This window comes from Carcharhinus amblyrhynchos, chromosome 35 (assembly GCF_965287045.1).
Source record: "Carcharhinus amblyrhynchos chromosome 35, sCarAmb.v2.hapA, whole genome shotgun sequence".
Classification (NCBI taxonomy): Eukaryota; Metazoa; Chordata; class Chondrichthyes; order Carcharhiniformes; family Carcharhinidae; genus Carcharhinus; species Carcharhinus amblyrhynchos.
In genome coordinates this window covers 4,433,227-4,454,999 of record NC_137358.1, presented here as the reverse complement: position 1 = coordinate 4,454,999, position 21,773 = coordinate 4,433,227, and the positions used below count along the sequence as shown (strand labels likewise).

At 48.6% G+C, this 21,773-nt stretch overlaps 2 protein-coding genes across 3 annotated transcripts in view; both read left to right on the top strand.

The window, feature by feature from the left end:
* ube2m (ubiquitin conjugating enzyme E2 M) overlaps positions 1 to 3,040 on the top strand; it is a 32,496-nt gene extending 29,456 nt beyond the window's left edge. The window contains exon 6 of the mRNA XM_080217665.1: positions 1,629 to 3,040. Within this exon, the coding sequence (XP_080073791.1) occupies positions 1,629 to 1,769 (141 nt within the window). The 3' untranslated portion in view covers positions 1,770 to 3,040. The remainder of the gene's footprint in view (positions 1 to 1,628) is intronic.
* A 4,334-nt stretch (positions 3,041 to 7,374) lies between these two features.
* Positions 7,375 to 19,317, top strand: chmp2a (charged multivesicular body protein 2A). Of its 2 annotated transcripts, none has more exons than XM_080217606.1 (6): positions 7,375 to 7,451; positions 8,926 to 9,108; positions 11,577 to 11,756; positions 13,809 to 13,939; positions 16,845 to 16,906; positions 18,919 to 19,317. In XM_080217606.1, exons 2-6 carry the CDS (start codon positions 8,941 to 8,943, stop codon positions 19,035 to 19,037), a joined length of 660 nt encoding a protein of 219 aa, XP_080073732.1. In that variant the 5' UTR covers positions 7,375 to 7,451; positions 8,926 to 8,940; the 3' UTR covers positions 19,038 to 19,317. The 2 variants fall into 2 exon arrangements, with proteins under 2 accessions (XP_080073732.1, XP_080073733.1); XM_080217607.1 differs by having other exon boundaries at positions 7,405 to 7,438.
* Positions 19,318 to 21,773: the final 2,456 nt, after the last annotated feature.

Sequence of the window (21,773 nt, the reverse complement as noted above, 5' to 3'; positions counted from 1 at the left end):
GGTTCAGAATTTGGTTAAAAGTGTTGAGTGCAGTTTTAACAGCATAGAATGAGAGTAAAAGGTGGTGTTAGAGGGTATGCTGGGGACAGCCTGCAAGAAGTCATCATCTTAGTCGGGAGATGTGAAACCCAGGGGTGTCTGCCTGCTTGGATAGATGTACAAGCTTGTACATTCTCCCCATGTCTGTGTGGGTTTCCTCCCACACTCTAAAGATGCGTGGGTTAGATGGATTGCCCCTTAGTGTCAGGGGAACAAGCAGGGTAAATAAATGGGGATACAGGGGATAGCATCTGGTGCAGACTCAATGGGCCAAATGGCCTCATCCTGCACTGCAGGGATTCTATGATTCTAAAAATTCCCACGGCCGTTATTGTAAAGATGAACGGGACAATTCTTCCCAGTGTCCTGACCAGTATTTATTGCTCAATGAGGGTAATAAAGACACGTTACCTGATTATTATCACACTGCTGTTTGCAGAATCTGCTGTGCCCACATTGGCTGCCTCATTTATTTAATTGGCCGTAAAGCACTTTTGAGTTAACTGGTGATCGTTGAAAAGCGCTGTAGGAATGCAAATCTTTCCATTTTCTGGACTGGGTGATCGTGTTCACGATCTCTTGTTTCATGGCATCCTGGTGAAAGGCTGGGGGTGTCTCACCGTGTTAAACAGATGCAAGCCAGCGTTTAGCATCATTGCCGTGGGAGCAATGAATATCGCAAATAACTGTCGGGGCATATTTCCAGGAGTTGGTTAGAGAATTCAATCAAGAAAAACCTGCCAACACCGTGCCTGCACGGTGGCACAGTGGTTAGCACTGCTGCCTCACAGCGCCAGGACCCGGGTTCGATTCTGGCTTTGGGTCACTGTCTGTGCGGAGTCTGCACGTTCTCCCTGTGTCTGCATGGGTTTCCTCTACGTGCTCTGGTTTCCCCCACAGTCCAAAGATGTGCAGTTTAGGTGGATTGGTCATGTTAAATTGCCTCTTAGTGTCCAAAGATGTGCAGGTTAGGTAAAGTTTATTTATTAGTGTCACAAGTAGGCTTACATTAACACCACAATGAAGTTACTGTGAAAATCTAGTCGCCAGACTCTGGTGCCTGTTTATACACTGAGGGAGAATTTAGCACGGCCAATACACCCTAATCTACACATCTTTGGATTGTGGCAGGGAACCAGAGCACCCAGAAGAAAGCCACACAGACACAGGGAGAATGTGCAACTCCACGCAGACAGTGACCCAAGCTAGGAATGGCACTGTAATGCCATTGTGCCACCAGGCCACTCATAAGCTAAATTGCCCCTTAGTGTCCAAAGATGTGTATACGATGGGGGGATCAGCGAGGTAAATGTGGTTACGGGATTGGGCCATGGGGATAGGGCCTGGGTAAGAGTCAGGTGCAGGCTCTGTGGGCTGAATGGCCCCCTTACTGCGCTGTAGGGATTCTGTGTATGAGTGAGACCTGAACGCATAATCCCCTGACTCAGTGACGGGCAGTGCGAACGCACTGATGGGAAGACTCGGTTGTGAATTTGGGTACGCATAAATCACGGGGCGAAGTTAAACAGTGTTCCCTCCTCTTTTCTCCTCTCCTCTCCCTCCTCATCCACCCCCCTCCCCGCTTTCAGGAGCCGAACCCCGAGGATCCCTTAAACAAGGAGGCAGCCGAAGTCCTTCAAAACAACAGACGTCTCTTTGAACAGAACGTGCAGCGATCCATGCGGGGAGGCTACATCGGCTCCACTTACTTTGAGCGATGCCTTAAATAGGGGCTCAGAATTCTCAGAAACTGAAGCCTACACACACACAGAGAGAGAGAGAGAGAAAGATCTGACATACTTAAATATATAAAAAAAACATTAAAATACTGGACCGAAAGCAGGAGGGTCATAGAGAGGATGAGGAGGTTCCCACTTAACACCCCTCAGCGTATTGGCACGGGAAGGAAATCGAATTGGAATTTTTAAAACTTAAAAAGTGGACTGCTTGATTGTTGTAATAGCTTTAGAGCATGCTAGGAAGTTTGAAATAGTTTTGGTTCTCTTCTCCCCCCCCTCCAAATCCCCTTCCTTACCCCTCCCCCCCCCTCCACCCTCCCCTCACAACCCAACCCCATTAAATTTATTGTATGTGTTTCACTTGAGTGCTACCGTCTTTATGTTAATAAAAGTTTTTTTAAATGTCTCTGGAATATTTTTAACCCCTGCTCTGCCCTCCCATCTCTTCACACCCCTCCCATCTCCTCACACCTCCCTTTCCTCTCACATCCCCCCCCCCTCTCAAACCCACCCCCCACCCCCCCCATTTGCCTCTGCTGCCCACCAGCTCTGCGAAAATGTGCGAGGCAGTTCAAGAGGAGGAAAAAGTGTTGTATCTGGAGAGAGAGAAAGAGAGAAAGGCGTTACTGTAATGCTGCGTCCAATCTGTTTTGAATGTTTTGCTTGTTCATTAAGTTGTATAGTTTTTTTTTAAAATGGAAAGTTCCCTCCCGTATTGTTTCTGTCTTGGTTATTCTGGCCACCGTGTGATGGAATGTTAACAAGTGTAGTTCCCATGCTGTACATCAGAGTCCTGCTCCTGCCGCCCCCTCTGTCCTCTTCCCTTTCAACACAGTAGGGAGGGAGAGGGGGGAGGAGAGATTTGGCTTACCATTGTAGTAAGGTCTGGAGCCTTTGCATTCTTCCGAGCTGCCTCGCTGTAAGTTTAAATGATCATTTTGCTAATCCCCCCCTTCCCACTCTGTGGTGGGGGTGCATGCTTGTGCGATGTAACTGCAAAGCAAGGCGGCCTCTTCAGAACTGACTGCTTCTATATCCGCGCGTCCTAGTCCCACCTCGTGCTGGTCATGAACGCACCTGTGTGTGTGTGTTTTTTTTTCATGTTGCCAAGTTATTCTGATGTTGGTGTAACTCATGTGATTGTCGAAAGAAAATAACTCACGGCTTAGTTTTAATTTAAGAGCGATTTCACCCAATCTGTGATGTTTAATTTTTACCAACCACAACTTTATTTCAAAGACAATAAAAACCAACTCAAGTTACGTTTAACTGTCCCTTAAAATGTCACCTGCTCTTGCCTTTTATTCTGCCTGATAACCGAACTTCACCTGTGCCCGACACAAACATCTCTCGGGGTGGCACGGTGGTTAGCACTGCTGCCTCATAGTGCCAGGGATCCAGGTTCAATTCTGTCCTCATGGCTTTCCTCCCACATGCCAAAAGTGTGAAAATTAGATGGGGTGGGGGGGGCATTGGTCATGCTAACTCGCCCCTTAGTATCCAAAGATGTGCTGATTAGGTGGATTGGCTATGCTAAATTGTCTCTTAGTATTGAAACATGTGCTAGTTAGGTGGATTGGCCATACTAAATTGCCCCTCAGTATCCAAAGAGTGCAAGTTAGGGGGATTGGCCATGCTAAATTGTTCCTTAGTGTCCAAAGAGTGCAAGTTAGAGGGATTGGCCATGCTAAATTGCTCCTTAGTTTAGGTTGATTGGCCCTCCTAGTTGTCCCTTAGTGTCAAGGGGGAGTTGTATGAATATGTGGGGTTATGGGGAATAGGGACTTGATGGGATTGTTGCTGGTGCATGCTCGATGGGCTGAATGACCTCCCCCTGTACCAAGGGATTCTGTGGTTTAGTGTTTTTATTTTTAAAAAGGGAAGATTTAGTTCTGGTGCCTGTGCTGTTGGTGGACTTGGGGTTGTGGCTCAGCTGAGTAACCTGTGGGGGGGGTGGGGGGGGGGGGGTGGATTCCTTGTGGCTGGGGCAAGGTGAGGAATCTGTCTCGCTCGCTGCAATGGGCTTGAGGATGGCAGCACACAAGGGTAGGGTCAGGCACAGACCTGGTCAAACAACCTGGTGCCCCATGAAGAATGGCCATGTGGAGCTGGTACCTACAGTTTGTAAGCATTCTTCAGTTTCTCCTCTTTGGCCAATTCAACAGCACTTGGGTGCAGGAGATAGTAGATAAGCAGATTACCAGTGTGCCTAACAGAAGGAGTGGGGAGCATCTTTAAAGTGACGAGCAGTACCCTGGCAATTTTCATTACATTATGAACCTGCTGCTAGCTCTTGGATGCAGCACGTCTTGTGACAGATGTTTGCCCAGCTTTGTGTTGCTCAGGCTCTGACAAAGGGTCATCCAGACTCGAAACGTTGGCTCTATTCTCTCTCCGCAGGTTTCCACTGAGTTTTCCCAGCCTTTTCTTTTGGTGTTGCGCTTGCTTGTCCTCAGGCTGGGTGTCTGTGATGGCAGCATTAGGTTCTGCTGGGTTTTTTTTTCCCCAAACACTGCCTCAACACAGACCCATAACTTCCCACTCAGCTATTTTGCAGTACGGTGGTGAATACTGCTACTTCGCAGCGACGGGGACCCGGGTTCAATTCCTGGCTTGGGTCGCTGTCTGTGCAGAGCCTGCATGTTCTCCCTGTGTCTGCATGGGTTTCCTCCCGCAGTCTCAAGACGTGCTTTGCCATGTTAAATTCTTCCTCGATGCAGCCAAACAGGTACTGAACTGTGGTCACTCGGGGATTTTCACAGTAACTTTATTGCAGTGTGAATATAAGCCTACTTGTGTCTAATAAACTTTACAGTATGGGGTCTTCAACCCTTGCACCCCCCCCCCACCCCCGCTCCAAATTCAGCCCATCAGAGGAAGGCTTCCAATCTGACAAATGCTTCTTGCGTTTGAGTGATACGTCTGATAGTGCTGAGGCAAGTGTTGTTTTGTCACCAGACTTGCGTGTGGGTGACGTTCTGCTTGCTGGTAAGAGCCTAATTCTACCAAACAAAAGGTGCTCATCATTATTTATTAGTGTCACGAGTTGGCTGACATTAACACTGCAACAAAGTTACTGTGAAAATCCCCTAGTCACCACACTCCGGCGCCTGTTCGGGAACACCAAGGGAGAATTTAGCATGGCCAATCCATCTAACCAGCACGTCTTTCAGACTGTGGGAGGAAACCCATGCAGTCACGGGGAGAACGTGCAGACTCCAAGCCAGGAATTGAACCTGTGTCCCTGGCACGGTGAGCAGAGCTAACTGCTGTGCCACCCAACAGTGGGCATCTTTGAATGTTGTAGATGTGAATCCTGGTATTGCTACAAGAGCAGCGAAGGCTCTATCCTCTAGTCTCCCTGCAGTTGAAGAAACGTGATGCGTTGGCTTGGTTTTCCTTCTGAATATAATAAATTGAAGCCTTTTATGATCCGACTGAGTCCGTTTTCCAATTGTGTGCTTTTAAAAAGGGAGGTTTTGGGGGTTACAAAAGTAGAACCTACAATGAGAGGCCACCAACCTAAAATGTTGACTTGATTTTCTCTCTATAGATGCTGCTGGCCCTTCTGAGTATTTCCAGCGTTTTCTGCTTTTTAACTACAGGCTGTTGCTTTATCTGAGACTAGTTAATTCGGTAAAGACTTGGGGAGGTCTGAGGCTGGAATTATTGAAAGGGTAACGTCAAGGATTTACTTGGTATCACAAGCTTTCGGAGTGCTGCTCCTTCATCAGCACTGAAAGCTCGAAATATCAAATAAACCAGTTGGACTTTAATCTGGTGTTGTGAGACTTCTCACTGTGCTCACCCCAATCCAATGCTGGCATCTCCACATCATGCCAGAGAGTTACAGTGGTTAGCATTGCTGCCTCACAGTGCCAAGGACCTGGGTTCGATTCCCGGCTTGTCACTGTCTGCGGAGTCTGCACATTCTCCCCAGGTCTGTGTGGGTTTCCTCCAGATGCTCAGGTTTTCTCCCACAGTGGAATCAGAATCATACAGTGCAGCAGAGGCCCTTCGGCCCATTGTTTTTGCACCGACACACTAGAAATACCTGAAATCCCACCTAATCCCATCTACCAGCACTTGGCCCATAGCCCTGAATATTATGATGTGCCAAGTGCTCATCCATGTACTTCTTAAAGGATGTGAGGGTATTTGAGAGTAAACCACATTGCTGTGGCTCTGGAGCTACATGTAGGCCAGACCGGGTAAGGATGGTAGATTTCCTTCCCTAAAGGGACATTAGTGAACCAGATGGGTTTTTCCAACAATTGACAATGGTTTTAGGGTCATCAGTAGATGCTTGATTCAAGACTTTTGTAGAATTCAAATTTCACCCTGGTTCTCTGCATTAGTCTAGTGACGATACCACTGCCTCCCCTCTGATTTTTTTTCTCCCAAAATACACTTCACTCGTAACATTTATGAAAGTGCATTCTGAAGTGCCTCAGTAGAATTGTAATATTTGCAATGTATATTAGACCTTGAACATTGTACAGCCAAAGGTTTTACTTTTTTTAACGTTACAAAGTCAATGCTCAGAATGGACCAGGCAAATCCTCGTCTGCTCCAAAAATCAAATTCCAATTGCTTTTTGGTTTGTAAATCCCCTGTTAGGGATTGGTGCTGTTAGCACAATTCATGGTCTGCACAAGGCAGAGACACAAGATCCAAGCTGACAAGGACAAGGCATCTTGCTCTGGAGTGCAGACCTATTTATATTACCCTGATAAAGGGTCATTCAGACTCAAAACGTTGGTTCGATTCTGGGCTAGGGTTACCATCTGTGCGGAGTCTGCACGTTCTTCCCCTGTCTGCACAATGTTGTTAGGGAGGGAATTCCAGGATTTTGACCCAGTGACTGCGAAGGAACGGCCGATATATTTCCAAGTCAGGATGGTGAGTGGCTTGGAGGGGGATCCTGCAGGTGCTGGTGTTCCCATGTATCTGCTGCCCTTGTCCTTCTAGATGGAAGTGGTCGTGGGTTTGGAAGGTGCTGTCTAAGGATCTTTGGTGAATTGCTGCAGTGCACCTTGTGGATGGTACACACTGCTGCTACTGAGTGTCGGTGGTGGAGGGAGTGGGTGTTTGTGGATGTGGTGCCAATTAAGCAGGATTGTCCTGGATGGTGTTGAGCTTCCTATAATATTCTGTCATGCAATGCGCCCCCCCCCCAAGCCACATGAATGCTGGGCTGTGTTTTTGCAGAGTTGTCACTATCTTGCTGCTCCCAGGCTATGCATTTCCCTGTTTCTGTATTTAACTGAAGTCACACAGTCAAAGCAGTAATAGAGACAATGGGCCGGTGCCGGCACTGCGCCTGCCCTCTTGCGTGACGGCCTCGAGTGCCGGCACTGCGCATGCAGTGTTCCGTGGTGCTCCCGAGTGCCGGCACTGCGCATGCAGTGTTCCGTGGTGCTCCCGAGTGCCGGCACTACGCCTGCGCCGGTCCGTGGCTCTCCCGAGTGCCGGCACTGCGCCTGCGCATTTGTCTGGCTGCGCAACGGCCGGCGCTGCTCCTGCGCATAGCGGAGAGGTTACGTCAGTGAGGAGCGGCGTCACCGCGAGCGCCGTTTGCTATTGGTCCGGGCCGCGGGTGACGTCATGGACAATAACAGGAAGCGGAGGCGCGAGAGCCGGAAGTCCCCAAACAGCAGGTCCGGGGCCCAGGTTAGAAACAACCCGCACCCAGAGGGGGGAGAGACCCCCACACCCCACCCAACTCCCCTTCAACCCCACCCAGAGGGGGGAGAGACCCCCACACCCCCACCCAGAGGGGGGAGAGACCCCCACACCCCACCCAACTCCCCTTCAACCCCACCCAGAGGGGGGAGAGACCCCCACACCCCACCCAACTCCCCTTCAACCCCACCCAGAGGGGGGAGAGACCCCCACACCCCACCCAACTCCCCTTCAACCCCACCCAGAGGGGGGAGAGACCCCCACACCCCCATCCCTTCACCCCACCCCCACCCAACTCCCCTTCACCCCTACCCAACTCCCCCCTCTCCCTCACCCCCACCCAACTCCCCCCTCTCCCTCACCCCCACCCAACTCCCCCCTCTCCCCCACCCCCACCCAACTCCCCCCCTCCCCCACCCCCACCCAACTCCCCCCTCTCCCTCACCCCCACCCAACTCCCCCACCCCCACCCAACTCCCCCTCACCCCCTCCCCCACCCCCACCCAACTCCCCCCTCTCCCCCACCCCCACCCAACTCCCCCTCACCCCCACCCCCACCCAACTCCCCCCTCTCCCCCACCCTTACCATTACCCCCAGCCACTCCCACCCTCCCCCTCCAACCAACCCACCCCTCTCTGCCCCCTTGCCCCCCTTGCCCCCTCTCTGCCCCTTTGAGCCCCCCATCTCCCCCTTGAGCCCCTCCATCCCCCCCTTGTCTCCCTCTTTCATTCTCTTCCTCAGAGGGTGAAGCCAGCCTGCTCTCGTTGAGCTGCTCACACCAACAGGGCTCCGGGATCTGCGTGCTGCTCCCTGCTCTGCTGGAATCTCCATCAGCATGCTAAACCAGCCGTGACCTCACCGAGTGCTGGGATAGTCCTGAGGGGCGTCGGGGGAAGTTTTGGGGGAATGGCTCCTTTTCTATTAGAAATGGCCCAACGTGGGGCTTTGGGTTTGTTTCCCATGGTTTTTCAGGATCCGCCCCAGTGTAACATCCTAATACCGGGCGGTTACGTGGGCTCAGACCTCCAGTCTCGATGATCCATGACCCTCACAGTGCAGTACTGCAGAAGCGCTGCACTGCCAGAGGTGCTGCCTTTTGGTTGCGATATCAAACTGAGGCCCTCATAAAAGATCTCATGGGGTTGTTTCCAGGCCCCAGTGGCCTGGCTAATATTTATTCCCCATACCACATCACACACACAGAAACGGCATGGTTGCTATCACATTGCTGCCTGTGGGAACTTTCTGGATGCAAGTTGGTTGTTTGTTTCTCAACAGTGGCGGTACTCCACTGGCTCAAATGCCGCTGTGGAAGATGCTGTGTAAATGGTGGTGCTAGCTGGCTGAGGGAGTGAAGGCTGACTGGCCTCTGCTGCGCGAGTGTTGTGCTTTTTCTCTGTGAGTTGGATGGCACTGCCTGGTAGACTCTGCTGACTTCTCCCGCTGCTTTTCCTCCCACAGCCAAATTGAAGCACCATGAATGCCATATTCGGAAGAAGGAAGACTCCGGAGGAGATGCTCCGGCAGAACCAGCGAGCCCTAAATCGGGCCATGCGGGAGCTGGACCGGGAGCGGATGAAACTGGAGCAGCAGGAGAAGAAGATCATCGCCGATATTAAGAAAATGGCGAAACAAGGACAGATGGTACGAGGGTGCCAAGTGTGTTGAGGAATTTATCTGTGGAGGGTGGCGGCACAGTGGTTAGCACTGCTGCCAGGTTTGATTCCCACTTTGGGTCACTGTCTGTGCAGAGTCTGCACGTTCTCCCTGTGGCTGTGGGTTTCCTCTGGATGCTCCGGTTTCCTCCCGTGTCAGAAAGATGTGCTGGTTAGGGTGCATTGACCCGAACAGGCACCAGAGTGTGTGGACTAGGGGAATTTCACAGTAACTTCATTACAGTGTTAATGTAAGCCGGCCTTGTAACTAATAAATAAACTTTACTTTAGAATTTCTTGCCACTTTCAGTTAGGAAATATAAGATTATGGGTGGCAGAGCAGTTAGGACTGCTGCCTGTCAGTGCCAGGGACCCGGGATCAATTTTGGCCTTGGGGAACTGTGTGGAATTTGCACGTTCTTCCCATGTCTATGTGGGTTTCCTAAAGGTGTCCCGGTTTCTTCCCACAATCCAACGATGTGTAGGTTAGATGGATTGGCCATGCTACATTGCCCCTTAGTGTCCCAAGATGTGTAGATTAGAGGAATTAGTGGGGTAAATACATGGGGTTACCAGGATAGTGTGTTGGGTGGGCCTGGATAAGATGCTGTGTTGGAGAGTGGGTGCAGACTCGATGGATCGAATGGCCTTTTTCTGTGGGATTCTATGAACCTGCCAATTCTATGAATCAACCAGTCGGATTTGTTGGAATACATTTGCCAGTTCAAATACATTTTATGGTTGTGTGACAGAGAGGTATTGTTGGATTATTATGGGCATCGTGTGCAAGACGTGTATATCAGGAGAGACTTAACGTGCTGGGACTCTCTTCTGTCCAGAATGAATGAGAGAGCTTTGTGGAATATCCTGTTAGAAATGGTTAAGATTCTGAAAGGGTTTGATAAGGTTGGTGTAGTGACGTGCTTCCTCATGTTGGAGAGTGCAATCCTCAAGCTCTGAACATGAGACTGTCCCTAAAAATATCAACCCACCTTTACCCTGCAGAGTGTTGAAAGGGTGGAACTTGCTACCACACCGAGTGGGCGGTGTGTGCTGTTTTTGTTCTCCTCATCTAAGGAAGGATGAAAATTTGTAATGGGGAAGAGCACTCTATCAAAGAGCTGGCACACATGGACTTTGGATCATGGTTAGCTCTGCTGCCTCACAGCGCTAGGGACCAGCGTTCAATTCTGGCCTCGGGTCACTGCCTGTGTAAAGTCTGTACATTCTCCCTGTGTCTGTGTGGGTTTCCTCCGGGTGCTCCGGTTTCCTCCCACAGTCCAAAGATCTGCAGGTTAGGTTGATTGGCCATTGTAAATTGACCCTAGTTTCGGGGGATTAGCAAGTTAAGTATGTGGGATTGGGTGAGATTGTTGTCGCCGCAGACTTGATGGGTCGAATGGCCTCCTTCTGTACTGTAGCGATTCTATGATTCTAAATAATCTAAATGCTTTGGAGGTAGTTCAGAGAAGGTCTATTAGATTGATACCAGGAATGAGTGGGTTATGTGGAAAGGAGGGGGGAGCAGTCTGAACAAAGTAGACATTGGAAAAGATGTTTCCTCTTGTGAGTGAGTCCAGAACCAGGGGAAACTGTTTTAAAACTAAAGGTCACCCTTCTGGGACAGAGATGAGGAAAAGTTATTTCCCTGAGCGTTGTGTGACTTTGGAACTTCGTGCCTCAGAAGGCAGTGATTTGGTTTGATTTATTATTGCCACAGGTATTAGTATGCAGTGAAAAGTATTGTTTTGTGCGCAATACAGACAAAGCATACTGTTCATAGAGAAGGAAAGGGGAGAGTGCAGAATGTAGTGTTATAGTCATAGCTAGGGTAGAGAAAGATCAACTTAACATCGGGTAGGTCCATTCAAAAGTCTGACAGTGGCAGGGAAGAAGCTGTTCTTGAGTTGGTTGGTACATGACCTCAGGTTTTTGTATCTTTTCCCCGACGGGAGAAGGTGGAAGGGAAAATGTCCGGGGTGCGTGGGGTCCTTAATTATCTGGCTGCTTTGTCGAGGAGAGGGAAGTGTAGAGGGGCTCAATGGATGGGAGGCTGGTTTGTGTGATGGATTGGGCTTCGTTCACAACCCTTTGTAGTTTCTTGCGGTCTTGGACAGACGACAGGTCACTGAATATTTTTAAAACGGAGGAGGATAGATTCTTGTCAGGCAAAGGAATTAACGTTTATCAGGGTAGAAAGGAATGTGGAATTAGAAACACAAACAGATCTGCCATAGTAGAGCAGCTCAAGGGGCTGAATGTCCTGTTTCTGCTCCTATTTTGTGTGTTTGTTTGTTTAAATAGAAACCAGAGTACGAGAGAGAGAGGATTAGAGAGATAAGCTGGGTGGCGGGAAGTATGGAAACCAGTTGGGCTGATTTGCCTGTTTTTGTCTCTAAATTATCCAAACAGTTCTAGACTTCACTCAGTGGGTCTCTCTTTTTCCAACGCCCCCAGGACGCGGTTAAAATAATGGCGAAGGACTTGGTGCGGACCCGCCGTTACGTGAAGAAATTCATCATGATGAAGGCCAACATTCAGGCAGTGTCCCTGAAGATCCAGACGCTGAAATCTAACAACACCATGGCCCAGGCCATGAAGGGAGTCACCAAGGCCATGGCCACCATGAACCAGCAGGTAAGGCCGGTTCATACTGCCGGAGCGGACACTGCCACACGGGTATTCCGTTCACCGCTGGTGTGGCAAGTGCAATAAACATTAACGTGCAGTTTTCCTTGTCACAAACTTTGCAAGTTTGTCCTGCTTTTGTGTGCATTTCCTTTGGCGCACAAAAACTTAGTATGAGAAACGTGGAGATTAGAAAGTAGATGGGTGACTAAAATCAAAGGTAGATTGTGAGGTGAGAGTGTTTTTCAGTGAGCAGTTTGAGAGTTGGACCTTTTGCTTTGCTTTATTATTGTCACGTGCATCGGGATGCAGTGAAAAGTATTGTCTGCGCCATGGGGAGAATAAAAGTCCAGACCAAACTAGGGTGGCACGGTAGCACAGTGGTTAGCACTGCTGCCTCACAGCTCCAGGGTCTTGGGTTCAGTTGCCGGCTTGGGTCACTGTTTATGCAAAGTTTGCACATTCTCCCTGTGTCTGCGTGGGTTTCCTCCAGGTGCTCCGGTTTCTTCCTACAGTCCAAAAGACGTGCTGGTGCGTTGGCTGTCCTAAATTCTCCCTCAGTGAACCTGACCAGGCGCTGGAGTGTTGCGACTAGGGGATTTTCACAATAACTTCATTGCAGTGTTAATGTAAGCCTGTTTGTGACACTAATAAATGAGCTAAACATACCATTCATACAGTGTATAGGGGAGAAGGAAGTGTAGGGTGCAGAATAAAGTGTTACAGTCATAGCTAGGGTGTAGAGAAAGATCAGCTTAATATAAGGTAGGACCATTCAAAAGTCTGACAGCAGCAGGGAAGAAGCTGTTCTTGAGTTGGCTGATAGGTGTTTTCAGACTTTTGTATCTTTTCCCAATGGAAGAAGGTGCAAGAGAGAATGTCCAGGGTGTGTGGGGTCCTTACTTATGCTGGCTGCTTTTTCGAGGGAGCGGATAGGGTGGACAGAGTCAATGGATGGGAGGCTGGTTCGCATGATGGATTAGGCTACATTCATGACCTTTTGTAGTTTTCTGTGGTCTTGGGCAGAGCAGGAGCTGTACCAGGCTGTGATACACCAGAAAGAATGCTTTCTATGGTGCATCTGTAAAAGTTGGTGAGAGTGGTAGCTGACATGCCAAATGTCCTTATCTTCTGAGAAAATAGGTGCATTGGTGGGTTTTCTTAACGATAGTGTCAGGTAAGTGGCTATGTTTGGTTGCTGCAATGTACACCAGTGATGGAACATTCAGAGCCATGAGACTCAAGGAGTTTTGACGGGTGCAGAGGGATTTAAATACCTGCCTGGAATGAATCCTGAAATATGCGGGAATATGCATCTGCCAGCATCCAGGAAGAGAGAAAATGGGTCAACTAACTGCCTTCTGTCTAAAGATGCCTTCATTGTGTGTTTTATTGTGTTTATTCCAGTAACCAGGGTTAATTGTCAAGTTATTGTTATTCACGTAAAGATACATGGGTTAGGTGGATTGGCCATGCTAAACAATTGCTCTAAGTGTCATAAGTTAAAGTTTGTTTATTAATGTCACAAGTAAGGCTTACATTAACACTGCAATGAGGTTACTGTGAAAATCCCCCTAGTCGCCACACTCTGGCGCCTGTTCAGGTACACTGAGGGAGAATTTAGCAAGGTCAGTGCACCCTATCCAGCGCGTCTTTTGGACTGTGGGACGAAACCCACGCAGATATGGGGAGAACATGCAGGCTCCATGCAGACAGTGACTCAAGACCAGAATTGACCCCGGGTTCCTGGCGTTGTGAGGCAGCACTGTGCCACCATACCATTCATCACAGACATTAAATGTTCTATTTTAGTAGCATTATTTGCCATATTTTCGACGAGGGGGTTGGTAAACCTGCACTTGTAACCTAAAACTTAAGATCGCTGTGTTTTGCTACGGGGAGGAGCTGTGGACCCTACATGGTCTCAGCCGCATGTTTAGCCCAAATGCAGCGTGTGTTTACCACCTTGGGGTACCTGGATTTTCTGTCTTAGAAGAGCTACTGACCTTTATTTATCACCCCCCCCCCGCCCCAATCCCCGCTCTGTCCTCTGCTATACAGCTGAAGCTGCCTCAGATTCAGAAGATCATGATGGAGTTTGAGAGGCAGTCGGAGATCATGGAGATGAAGGAGGAAATGATGAACGATGCCATTGATGATGCCATGGGTGATGAAGATGATGAGGAGGAGAGGTCAGTATCACGCTGCGGGCATTAGGGGAATGGGATCTGGAGCGTTACAGAGAGAAGTGGTTTCCAAGCCAGATGTGGAAATAGGAAACGCGACACTGCCTTTTTTTGTCCTTTATTACAGAATGCAGCCTTACATAATTTTTAAAGTTTTTATTTATTAGTGTCACAAGTAAGGCTTACGTTAACACTGCAATGAAGTTACTGTGAAATTCCCCTAGTCGCCACACTCTGGCACCTGTTTGGGTCAATGCAGCCTAACCAGCACGTCTTTCAGACTGTGGGAGGAAACCCACACAGACACGGGGAGAATGTGCAAACTCCACACAGGCAGTGACCCGAGCCGGGAATCGAACCCGGGTCCCTGGCGCTGTGAGGCAGCAGTGCTAACTCACTGTGCCACCGTGCTGCTCCTGTCTGCTGCTTCCCAGCCTGCCCAGTGTCCCAGCAGTGTCTATTCTGGTGTAATAATCAAATTAACAAATGAAAGTGATAGCCCCTTAAAGAGGAGACATAACAAACCGATAAAGATTGAAAGGAAACGTAAACTAAAATTTAAAAGTTTATTTATTAGAGTCACAAGTAGGCTTATATTAACACCACAGTGAAGTTACTGTGAAACTCCTCTAAACTATAACAAAATGTTGCTCTTGGGGCCAGTGCTACATTCCAGCCCCTGTGGCATCCATTGGTCACAGAACACAGTCTCTTTTTTTTACTCTTGCGTAATGAATAAAATAAACTGGATAAATTAATCAAATTAACGAGTTAAATTAAAGCAATCATAGAATCCCGCAGTGCGGAAGGAGGCCATTCAGCCCATCAGGTCTGCACTGACAACAATCTCACCCAGGCCCTATCCCCAAAACTCCTGACACTAAGGGGCAATTTAGCACGGCCAATCCACCTAACCCTCATGTTTTTGGTTGTGGGAAGAAATCGAAGCACCCGGAGGAAACCCACGCAGACACGGGGAGAACATGCAGACTCCACACAGACAGTGGCCCAAGCCGGGAATTGAACACGGGTCTCTAGCGCTGAGGCAACAGTGCTAACCCACCATGCCACCCCGCCCTTTAAAGGGGCATTGCCGCAAAAGACAAAATTGTAAATGTATGTGATCAAATTAAAATGTTAGCCTGTAAGATATTGCAGTAAAACAAGGCTCTTTGGCCCATCGAGTCTGCTCCGCCAGTCAACCATGGCTGATAAATTTCTCAACCCCACTCTCCTACCTTTTCCCCATAACGTTTGATCCCCTTACCAATCAAGAACCGATCTATCTCTGTCTTAAAGACACTCAGTGACCCGGCCTCCTCTGTGACAATGAATTCCACAGATTCACCGCCCTCTGGCTGAAGAAATTCCTCCTCATTTTGGTTCTGAAGGGTTGCCCCTTTACTCTGAGGTTGTGTCTCGGATCCTAGTCTCTCCTACCAATGGAAATATCTTCCCCATATCCACTATACCCAGGCCTTTCAGTATTGTGTAAGTTTCGGTCCCCATAGTGCCAACCAATCACGGAAGGCATAGTCTCTCTTAACCACTGCTGTAATTACTCAATCAAACAATACACTTCACCTGTCTTGGTAATATAGTTATATCTTAACAATATAATTTACATCCCCCTTTGACCATGAGGAACACAGTGCAGGCCATTCAACCCCTCAAACCTATTCCACCAGTGCCACAGTGGTTAGCATTGCTGCCTCTCAATGCCGGGGACCTGGGTTCGATTCCCAGCTTGGGTCACTGTCTGTGTGGAGTCTGCACGTTCTCCCTGTATCTGCGTGAGTTTCCTCCAGATGCAATGGTTCCTCCCACAGCCTGAAAGACGTGCTGGTTAGGGTGGATTGGCTATGCTAAATTGCCCGTCAGTGTACCTGAACAGGAGCCGGAGTGTGGCGACTAGGGGATTTTCACAGTAACTTCATTGCAGTGTTAATGTAAGCCTACTTGTGACTAATAAATAAGACATTCATGCTCACATCCTTGGTGGGTGGTTAAGATTGGGATGGCAGTGCCCAAGAGGGTAGTAGAGGCTGACCCATTATTGACTCAACAGAGAATTGGGTAAACAGTTGATGTCAAAGAACTTTCAAATCTACAAGAAAAGTACTGGGGAGGTGGAACCAGCAGAGTTACTCTTACAGGGCGCTGGCATAAAGATGATGGGCCGAACGGCTTCCTCTGTGCTTTAATTAAGATGTTTTGGGCTGGGGGAGGGTGGAGGGTGCAGATGGAGGTAAAAGGATGGAATGGTGAGGTCTTATATTCCATCAGGTTAGAGAGACTTGGGGCTGATCTGACTGAGGTGTTGAAGGTGATTGAGGGACTTGATGGAGACCATCAACGTCTTCTGCTGGGAGAACCCGGAACAAAACCTTAAAATTACAGGGAGGCTGATTTGGGGTGTGGAACAAAAGGAATCCAGGCTGCACCAAGGCAATGGAAATCTGCAATACCCTCCTGTAAAAACAGTTGGGCTGCAGGTGTATTTTGTTTCTCTTCTCTTTGGCCCCAAATTCCTAGAAAGGCAAATCCCCGTGTTGACCGGTTCACCTTTGACACCCCCCACCCTGCATCTTGACCAGTTTACCTTTGACCCCTCCACTTCAACCCATTCACCTTCAACCCCCCCACCTTGACCTGTTCACCTTTGACATTCCACACCTCGACCTGTTCACCTTTGACTCCCCCACCCCCGAACCTGTTCACCTTCAACCCACTTCTACCCCACTCCTCGACCCGTTGACCTTCAACTCCACACCTCAACTCTGTTGACTTTCAGCCCCTCCCACCTCAACCTGTTGCCCTTTGGCCCCCTATTGAGTTTGTATGCACTGTGGAGAGGCTGTGAGAATGCAGCTTCTGTTGGATGTTGACTGACTCTGTTTGGCTTTTGCAGCGATGCCATCGTGTCTCAAGTACTGGATGAACTCGGACTGAACCTGACTGACGAACTGTCCAGTAAGTACCTGTAGCACCTCGTGTCTGCATAGGTAGAAATGGCAGCTTTCTCAGGTTGCCAGGTAACCCGTTGATGCAGTGTTGTCATGACAATTCGTTTAAACAACTGAACTGTCTCTGAAAGACTTGTTAGGTTTTCTCTGTGTGTGTATAAATGTTTCTAAGTTACAGCCAATTGGAATCTGGCTATCGCGCAGGGCTTGTGAAGTACTGTTTAATGGTGACGCAAGTGGGACCTCGAAAGAAAGGCTCGCATTTGTATAGCCTCCACTCGTGACCTGTGGATGTCCCAAAGCCATTGTCAGCCAATGAAGTGCAATCACTGTAGTATTACAGGAAATGCAGCAGCCAATTCACGCACAGCAAGCTCCCAGGAACAGTTTTGATTTTTGGCCAAGGGGGAAATGGATACCTTGGCGAACTCCCCCAGTTGTCCAAAATAATTGGTCTTTTGGAGCAACTCTGTGGCACAGAAAGAGGCCACTAAGCGCACTGTGCCTGTATCGGCTGAAAAACAGGCCCCCAGCACTCATCCTCATCCTCATCCTCATCCTCATCCTCATCCTCATCCTCATCCTCATCCTCATCCTCCCAGCATTTGGTCCATAACTCTGCAGGTTATGAGATGCAAATCAGGTCATCTTTGAAATGAGTTGAGGGTTTCTCTGACTTCCCTTTCAGACAGTGAGTTCCTGATCCCTAACACCCTCTGGCTGAAAGAGTTTTCCTCATCTCCCCTTTAATCTTTTTACCAATCACCTGAAATCTCTGCCCTTTAGTCACTAACCTCTCTGCTAAAGTAACCAGGCCCTTCCCATCCACTCTATCCAGGCCCCGCACCATCCTGTACATCTCGATCAAAACTCCCCTCCGCCTCCTCTGTTCCAAGAAGAACAATCATCAGCTATCCAATCTTTCCTGGAAACATTCTTGTAAATCTCCTCTGTATCCTGTTCAATGCAATTACATCCTTTCTATGATGAGGTGACCAGAACTGCGCACACTGCTCAAAGCGCAGCCTAACTAATGTTTTATATATTCCCAGCATCACCTTCCTACTCTCTATATCTCAGCTAATAAATGAAAAAATTCCATCTACTTCTTAACCATTTTATCAGTCTGTCCTCTGCCATCAGGGATCTGTGGACATTCACTCCGTTGCAAGGTGTCTCACTTCCTCTACATCTGTCTGCGTCTTATTTGTCTTGTATTCTTTTTTGACTTCCCGAAATGCACCACAGAATCCCAGCTCAGTGGCACACTAGTTAGCACTGCTGCCTCTCAGTGCCAGAGATCCGGGTTCAATTCCCGACTTGGGTCACTGTCTGTGCAGAGTTAGCACATTCTCCCAGTGTCTGTGTGGGTTTCCTCCTACAGTCTGAAAGACATGCTGGTTAGGGTGCATTGACCTGAACAGGTGGAGGAATGTGACAACTAGGAGAATTTCACTGTAACTTCATTGCAGTGTTAAGTCACAAGTAAGCCTTACTTGTGACTAATAAATAAACCTTAAGAGTGCATGAGGAGGCTAATTGACCCATAGAGTCCGTACTGATCACAGTCCCACCCAGGCCCTTTCCCCATAACCCCACGTATTTACCCTGCTAGTCCCCCTGATGTTAAGGGTCAGTTTAGTGTGGCTGATCCACTTAACCCGCACATTTTGGACACTAAGGGGCAATTTTAGCATGGCAAATCCACCTAACCTGCACATCTTTCAGAATGTGGGAGGAAACCGGAGCACTCGGAGGAAACCCACGCAGACACAGGGAGAATGTGCAGACTCCGCACAGATAGTGACCTGAGCCGGGAGTTGAACCCGGGACCCTGGCGCTGTGAGGCAGCAGTGCTAATCACTCTGCTGTCTGTGTCAAGGTGCCCTGAGGGTGAAATTCCCTTCGAAGCGTTATATAAACAAAAATCGGGTGTTGACGAGAGCCAGTGCCCTGAGCTGATAATGTGAACTGCTGCCTGCCCAGCCTGACCTCTCACTCTTCCCGCTTCCCTTCCAGATCTCCCGAGCACCGGAGCGTCGCTGAGTGTTGCCGCCGGGAAGAAGGCAGAGCCGGTTGTCCTGGAGGACGCAGATGCCGATTTGGAAAAGCGGCTGAAAAATCTCCGCAAAGACTGAGGGAGGCGATGCGAGAGGGATATATATACATATATATATATAAATAATTTCTTTCTCTTGTGTTTATATTTGAAATTGGGTGGGTAGCATAGTACAGACTGTAACGGAGAGATAGTGATTTAGTTATCTTTTACTTTTATCACCTATGGGAAATGATTGCTATGCTGTATGGTTGGCACAGGAACAAGATTCCGTGCCTCCTGTGTCACGTGGACAGGACTGGCACTGCGCAGCATGGCAGTGCTATTAATCTTTTTAAAATAGAATGAGCAGAATGGAACAGCTGTTGCTGGGAGTTGGGCATCTTGCTGCTAAACGTCGGATCTTGGGTTGGTGGGCATTTTCTTTCTTTCTCCCGCTGCTTCCCCCTCCCTCCCCCATATCGTTCCTTACTCACCCTCTGCCCATCTGTATGTTGGTGCCCACCAACGTGAGAGAGAACTCCAGGTCTTGGGCATCAAATCTGCACAAACCCCGGGCTCTCAGGGAGTTATTAACGTGACGTCAGTTAGAAGGTCATTTTCAGCTGTACGTGTGTGTGTACGTGTGTGTGTCTGTGTCTGTACATCTTATCTTTAAAGTGTGGTGCACAGGGGGAGGGGGCGAAGCTGTCAGAGGCAGTGTGACTGTCGGACAGGAATGCTGTGATGCCTATTTAGTGGGGCCCCCCCTGCCCCTGCAGAGATGGTGACGCTGCCGCAGCTGTCCCCAGACCGGCACCTTCTGCTCTGCCTCATGTCGGCGATCCTGTACGAGTCTGCGGTGTAGAATCGGGATTTCCGCCCTGCTTGCACGCACGCACACTGCAGTTGTGCCCCGATTTGCATCCTGTTGTAACCATCCACGTAACAGCACCTCCCTCCCTGAAGGTGGCAACGCTGTCAGAGTGCACGGCCTCTGGGTGCTGAATCCAAGAGTGAAGCCTTGGCCAGCTATTCAACTTGGGCAGGTATCACAGCCAAACCTGATCTTCTGCACTTTCCATTGAATTACTAAGCAGCAAACGGGGGGCAGAAGCTTTGATTTCCACCCTGAAGGGGTCCCCCTACCAATTTAACAGATTAGTTTATTTCCTATTATAGATTAGTGTATAAGGTAAGTGTGTGCTGAGGCCAGAGTGAGTCGTGATTCCAATCTGACACTGATCTTTCCAAAGGTCAGTTTCAGTTACCTGGCAGTAAATCCTGCCTCTTGTGTACACTCCCTTCTGGCATTTTATATGACAAATTCCTGTCAGTGTTTACAATGGAATTTGTCTATGTAAACACGTCACAGTATAATCCCACTTTCCTCTGACAGTGTCACTGCTGTTGGGATGGTGTAATTACAACATGACAAGTTTACATAGGAAGTTTACAGTGGACATAGGAACTAATGATTATATAAATAGACTATATGACTTTCTATTGGATGGAAGAATGAGTGATGCGTCACGCCATAGCAAGTATGAATCCAAGGCTGTGGAATTGGTTCCTAGTGTCTGCACTTGACTCACCACTTGATGTTTGCGTCAGGTTCTCCATTGTTCGTACCTGCAGACTCAGCACCACCCAACCTGGGCTTGCTGAGCTGCCCCACACTCAGCTGCTGAGAGACCTGAGCTTTCTGGAATTAGGGGGCTGCTTCATGTAAGGTACACCTGTATGTAGTATTAATCAACTGAGCAAAGCCCAAAAAGATGCTCGCTCTCTGGCTGCTCTTAAGGTGTCTGGGAGCTAAATGGTCTCCCTCCGATGACCCTGTGGTGCATTTTTCCGCATGCTCTTGAACGCGGCTGGTTTCTCGATACCTAGAACTCTGTGAAAGCAGGTTACACCAATAGGGGTTTTCAGATTGGCAAATTCTGACCATATATTCTCCCAACAGGCAATTGAACTTGGTAGGGGGCGTGGTTGATATGAAATGCACTCTTTGTCTTCAGCTTAACAATAACTTGCATTAAAATGAACCAATTTGGGGTCAGCTTGCTTATTGTGTCCCAGATGTTTGACTTGTGAAGCAGTAACACTCTGCTAAACTCCCCTCCCTGAGCCTGACCAGACTTGTACGCAGCACTAATAATCATAATTGCATTTTAAGAGCTTGGATTGTAAAGTATTAATGGACAGTTGAGAGAGGTGCGAGCCCCCCCCCCCCCCCCCCCCCGGCCAAGGGATCCATACAGCGGCGTACTTCATCTGGGCACCCTCGGCATTACTGGGGCAAGAAAATACTGCACGTGTACCAGTGACTAAGATTTGTAACTGGACCTCTCAAGATCTGGGCTGAGTGTGTGTGTGTGTGTGAGAGAGAGAGGAGGCGTGTTGATCAGACTTTTGCACCTACAGAATTGATGATAACGTAACAGAGTACAGCAGCCTCCAGTGTAACACTGCATTTTCTTATTAAAAAATTAAACCTCTCCAGATGCCTTCTGTATAAGTAGCTACTGGTGATACTAAATATCAGTGAAAAGTTTTAGAAGTTTATGAAATAAACTTTTTAAACTTTACTGTGATGCACCGTTTGAGACACAGTCCCTGTGCTGTTAGAGGGAGGGCTGAGACTCTTATTTATACTCTGCCACTAACAGGAGCTGGGGGAAGGTGCAGCTTGCCCCATGCTTTTCTTTCCTGCGGGGTTATTCTTTATCGGGGTTTATATTTTGTTGATGAGCTATCATTTTTTTGTCACAATAAATTATGCACTGTTTAGTCATTTCTGAAACTTCGCTGGCTTCTCCCTTTGCATATAACT

Excerpts from the sequence above, each read along its gene's own strand:
- chmp2a (XM_080217606.1), top strand. The coding sequence starts at position 8,941 with ATGAATGCCATATTCGGAAGAAGGAAGACTCCGGAGGAGATGCTCCGG. Across the intron at positions 11,757-13,808 it reads TGGCCACCATGAACCAGCAG|CTGAAGCTGCCTCAGATTCA; the intron begins GTAAGGCCGGTT and ends TCTGCTATACAG. Across the intron at positions 16,907-18,918 it reads CCTGACTGACGAACTGTCCA|ATCTCCCGAGCACCGGAGCG; the intron begins GTAAGTACCTGT and ends CTTCCCTTCCAG.